This window comes from Scardinius erythrophthalmus (assembly GCF_964197995.2).
Source record: "Scardinius erythrophthalmus genome assembly, chromosome: 4".
NCBI classification, from domain to species: Eukaryota; Metazoa; Chordata; class Actinopteri; order Cypriniformes; family Leuciscidae; genus Scardinius; species Scardinius erythrophthalmus.
Window position 1 is genome coordinate 41687241 of NC_138224.1, and position 6000 is coordinate 41693240.

The 6000-nt window shown below is 37.3% G+C and overlaps 1 protein-coding gene across 1 annotated transcript in view; it reads right to left on the reverse strand.

The window, feature by feature from the left end:
• LOC308689675 (uncharacterized protein) overlaps positions 1-5753 on the reverse strand; it is a 29991-nt gene extending 24238 nt beyond the window's left edge. The window contains exons 1-2 of the mRNA XM_081363511.1: positions 5689-5753; positions 2632-2847 (exon numbers count right to left, since the gene is read on the reverse strand). Of these exons, the coding sequence (XP_081219637.1) occupies positions 2632-2788 (157 nt within the window). The 5' untranslated portion in view covers positions 2789-2847; positions 5689-5753. The remainder of the gene's footprint in view (positions 1-2631; positions 2848-5688) is intronic.
• Between the last annotated feature and the right edge of the window lie 247 nt (positions 5754-6000).

Consider the following 6000-nt stretch of genomic DNA (forward strand, 5'->3'; position numbering starts at 1 on the left):
CTTTTGCACTTTAATCTATTTGAAACATTTGTTTACTTTATACATTTTGTGTATTCTTTAAAAGTAGACCACTGTTGTTTAAGGTTCTTTTTGTTATATTGTAGAAATACTTAAGCCCTATTCGGACCGGATTGGCTTAAATCTACAATATGTAAAAAAAAAAAATAATAATTTGCCGCTAGGGATTGCTAACCTCTTACAATAACAAAGGCGTAGGTTGATGACGGAGTGATAAGCGGAATGATGGGACTTTTCGTCATGCTGAAAGATCTAATAATGTTTATAGATGATGAATACATTGATGTTTTTAATGTGACTGTGGTATGAAGCAGGGCGTGATTGCTAATAAGAGACCGATTTCAGCGCCACATGCGAGTCCCGCGGATATACATACCTGAATGTGCATCTCAGTAATCATCACTGACAATGTCAGTAAAGATTACGGCGACTTTTACCTTCTGTATAAAGGTCCAGAAGAATTACCTTGGGTAATACTAATCCCGTGTGAATAGATCAGCTATAAATGTACGTAAATATTCCGTAATTTCCTGTCTAAAGTATTTTTCTGCAGTTTTTCAAAGTATGGAGGCTCATGAAAAAGCATTCAGTTGCGTTCTAGGCGGTGGCACATCAAGTCTGTGGCAAAACTCAAGTGTTTACCACAGCATCCATATCAAAAAGAAGTGAGAGGCAATTACCTAAAATAGAAGTTTCATGCCTATTTCCAAGAGAATCCAAGCAGAATTTAAGTAAGACATAGTTAGACCAGACCTAACTGACTACGTTTACTTGCAGCCAATAACCCATTCAAAACCGGAATATTAGCAATAACCCGGTCGCGCACGGCCATGTAAACACCGGCAAAAACCCGAATATGCTCATATCCCGGTTTTTAAAAACCCGAATATGATCCCTGGGGTACCCCTTTTCTAACCCGAATATTTGGTCATGTAAACGCGTATCGGCATATCCCCATCAAAAGGAACATTGATTTGTGCTCTGCGCATGTTCTATTCGCAAGGAATCTTGGTCTTTTGAGGAGAGACGGCGCATACAAAAACCTGCGTGCAGTATACCGGAAGTAAACAAGAAGTAGAGGTAAACATGGCGAGACGCAGCACAGCACCACACTTTTGGAGCAAGGAGGAAAGCGCAAACAAAGGCGATCGCTATCTGCCCCGAACTATTCATTATCCGGGTGCTGCTGCTGTTGTTGTTGTCTTTGGATACAGGAAGAAGAATCGGAAATGACGCATATTGCGTCTTAAGGTTGTCTGTACGTCCAGACGCTAACCGTGCGTCGCCGTTTACATCGGTATATTGGCAATTGATTACAAATTCCATGTATACAGGAGTAACTCTCTCTGCTCACACATGTAAACGGGTTATTCTGAATGTTTCAGAAACCCAAATAGTGACCTTAACCCGACCATAACCCGAATATTGACAGCTTGTAAACGTAGTCACTGTTATAGGTTATATATCTGTTTGCGCACGTGATATCAGGAAACAACGTAATACAGGAAGATGACGGCGGTGCATAAAACCAAGTTACTCCTCCCACTTCTGCCAGTTTTACTGAGATTTCTTATCCCGTGTGAATTGGCAATTATTATTACAGACGTCCTTTGGTAAAATTACATTACTCCATCTACCCTTGCAAAACTAATCCCGTCCCGCTCACATAAGGCTTAATTTATCTACCCTGTAAAGCCTGAAATAATTAAATAATAGTCAGAAAATCTTTCTTTCTTTTTTTTGTTTTTAAAATGGAACTTTTTTTACCTTTTGACAAAATATAAAAGAAAAACGTTTGTCATGTATTTAATATCCCAGGTTTTTATGGCCCATGATATGCTGAGAATATGAAGGGAAGGTCAATTGTTATATTTTAAAACACAAAGCAATGCAATAAGCCTACAAAATGATTGAGAGATGAATAAATAAATGTTGCTCAAAATACTGTTGTGTCATATTTGATACATAGGCTATAAAAAAAATTTATTGATACCTTTAAAATATACAACATTTTCTAAAGGGGGAGCATAGACCCCTCTAGAGGACCTGACAACCCCAGTTTCACAAAATCACAAAATCCTGTTCAATAAAACTTTTTTTGTGTGTGTTACATTTGAAATAAAATGTTGAAATTATATTTTTAAGTTAATATCACTGTTCTCCTTTTAGAAATTGCAGAACCCAATGGTTCTTGAGGTCAGAAAAGTAATAAAATGGTTAGAAGAATGTTGACTGTTGTGTATTTTCACTGAAAAACTACACAAGAAACAGCGCAAATATTGTCGCAAATTTTTGAGAAAAGCCGCTACATAAGCCATTTTAGGCCGCAAAAAATCAGTCAGTTTGGGATTAAACAAATTCAGTATGATACTATAGTATAGAAGTACAATGATACATTTTATAGAATATTTAAATTTTATACAGACTTTTTCATTGCTCTCTATTCAGAAGTAGATATTGGGTTAAATGTTAAACAGAATAATTATTTTGTTTAGGCTACTTCTGTATTAATCTCTGTATGATTATACTTCTGCTATATTCTCCATTTTTGTAGAGTTGGGACATTTTAATAAAGATGAAATGACTGAGTTCAGCTTTGAGAATGAAACCAACCTGTTTGTTCCTCAGTTTCTTCATGTTTGACTCTGAGTGTTTCTTCAATCCCCATGTCTTCAATCTCCTCTTTGATAAACGCCATCTTTATGTCTTCAATCTCCTCTTTAATAAACACCATATTTATGTCTTCAGTCTCCTCTTTAATAAACGCCATCTTTATAATAGTCACGTGGATCTCAGTCGCTTCACCAGGAGTTTTTCTGTGTGTTTGTCCTGTTTAAGATGAGAATTTTCAGAAAGAAAATAAATCCACACCACGTCTCAATCAGCTCTTTTGCTAACTATTTCTTCAGTTCACTGGTAAGAGAGTCAGTCAGAAAGAGAGTTAATGGACTTAAATTATCTGATTAGAGTATAACCCAGCTAACAGGGGACGTCCCCCGGACTTTTCGAACGTCCCCTTAGGTCCGCATTTGGTCCGCTTTGTAACGTTCCCGAGTGGACGTTCGGAGGACGTCCGCATTTGGTCCGCTTTGTAACGTTCGGTGACGGACATTCCAATGACGTTCGCATTTGGTCCGCTTTGTAACGTTCGGTGACGGACATTCCGATGACGTTCGCATTTGGTCCGCTTTGTAACGTTCGGTGACGGACATTCCGATGATGTTCGCATTTGGTCCGCTTTGTAACGTTCGGTGACGGACATTCCAATGACGTTCGCATTTGGTCCGCTTTGTAACGTTCGGTGACGGACGTTCTGAGGACATTTGTCCGGGCCAGTGTGCGAACGTCCCTATTTCGTCCCTCACCTGCCATTTCCATGACAACACTTGCAAAATCCAGTCGCACATGCGTTTTCTTTTATCATCAGACCTGACAGCTTGCAACTCAGACAAAAGAATAATTAAACAAAAATATAGGCTAAATGCAAATAAACTAAAAATATTTGAATTAATTGTAAAATTAAGTTTGTTAAAAATGTTAGTGTTTTAATTATGTTAAGATAATAAACTTAGTAACTTCTATATCACTAGTTAAAGATGTAATCAAATCACAAGACTGTTTTCAGCGTTATAATTTAAACATCAAAATATGATAATTGATTCAAATATCATATTTTAATATGTGACCCTGGACCACAAAACCAGTCTTATGGGTAATGTTTTTTTTTTTTTTTTAATTGAGATTTATACATCTGGCCACGAACGTGACTCCTAAACGAAGACCATCAGAGGGTTAAGGTGGGATTCGTGGGAAATGTACAAAATATCTTCATGGAACATGATCTTTACTTAATATCCTAAGATTTTTGGTATAGAAGAAAAATCTATAATTTTGACCCATACAATGTTTTGTTGGCTATTGCCACAAATATACCCGTGCAACATAAGACTGGTTTTGTGATCCAGGGTCATATATAAGCTACAATTTATAGGCTATTCATGCATGAAGAAAATAAGGTTGAATGCAGGAGCTCTAAAAGAATGCATCGACTTGAGGAAAACGGCAGCCAAGGAAAACGTGAAGAATGGAAAAGCACATTGCTGGGAAGAAAGTGGAGAATAACACAGGTAAGACATAAAATTATCCTAACTGTCCTATCCTATCCTAAATTATCAAACTGTTGGTCAGGCGAAGGTGACTGGTTTTATTCAAAAGAAGTTATTTTAGGAAAAATGTTATTCTAATTATTGCACAATTATTCTGACTGATAGCACATGCAGCTCAAATAACAAAAAAAGAGTGTAATATAGCTACACGGGGAGAAACAAGCAAGTGACGATCAAGTGCACCTAAGCGAGTGACGTCATTCCTTATGGCACGCACCATGTATCCATGGCAACGCTCAGCTGTAGGGACAGTTATAACGGTCCTCCTCAGACACGGCCTTGTGTTTTCTCTTTCGTCTGTCTAAAAGGTATTTTTAATTTTTAAATTAGTATACATTAGTTACCGTAACCACTGTCCATCTTTAAATTATATGAAAATGTTACCTTTTAAAACGTTTGCTTAAGTTGTCTGCCGTGTACCGCTGCAAACCGTATGCTAACACTACGAAGCTAACGTTAATGTTATGATGAGAAGAGACGACGTTATATTTAACATATATGGATATATTATATAGACATATACAATCATAATACTACTGAATGTGTTTATTTTGTTGTTTTAGGTAGATGCCAAGGGGAAGAATTGCTGGACTAACCCCACAGCTGACGGACAAACACACACACACAGCTGCCAGCGCGTTTGAAGACACACACACACTGAAAGAGCACAACACGTTTGTTCAAATAAAATACATTTACTTTGTTCCTTACAACGTGTGTGTTTTCTTTGGTTAGCCAGAAGTAGAATAAAATATAATGATATTCAGGGGACTAAACGCGAAAGTCCCCTAAACGTTCCGAATGGCCGCTGGTGGTCCTGTGAATGTCCTCTTGAACGTACGGAGGACGTCTTCGCGAACGTCCGCGGGACATCAAGCGGACTCCACATGGGGACGTTCGGGGGGACGTTCGCACAGGCCATTTAGGGGACGTTCTGGGGACCTTTTTTTGTTAGCTGGGAACACACTCAAAACTAACTCTGCAAACTAATATAAGAACACAAACTATGCTGGCACTTCACATTTAGATATTTATGATCTACATTTTAGCCAATATTTAAATGATTACACTTTCATGAAAACATAAGCAGTTGGTTTGTAAAAGCTGTTTTACATTACACATGTTTAAGTGTTAGTTGTTCTCGTTCATGTGTCGTGATTCAAACTATTCGAATCACTGAATCATTTCGCAAAGTATTTGATTCAATTGACTCGGAGTATCGAAAAGCTCGGTTTCTCCATCACTACTGACCAGTGACTGAATTCGTGTTTATGATAAACTGATTCACGATAGAGGGAGTGAAATGAGACGCAAGTTTACTGTTTCTCATGTGTGGATGCGCTTTACTCACAAAAATATCCTTCATTAAAGTCAGATAAAGCCTTGCAATGTTAATCAATAATAAATAACTAATTTCAAATCGTTTGAAAAATAAAGTACATAAATAACAAATAGGCTACTGCACGGTTTCTATCGATTTAAACATTAAATTCTTGAAACAAACCTTTCTTTAGTCGAATCCCAACAGATAAATGAGCACAGCGCAGCCCTATGACGTCATGTCACCGCACCAAATTAAAAGTCCTGTTCACACTCTGTGGTCTAAAATCACAAACGTGCATTGAAATGTACTATTTTTACCAGATAATCCCTGCATTAAAATTGTTACAAATGTGATGAAAACAAACATGCTAAAAAGAGTGTATGAGTTCATAAAGCAGAGTTAATGTGTCCGAATTGAAATACAGATGAGTCTGTGTGTTTTTAACAAATTTGAAAAATATGGACATATTAAGTTAATTTGAGTGTAAAAACA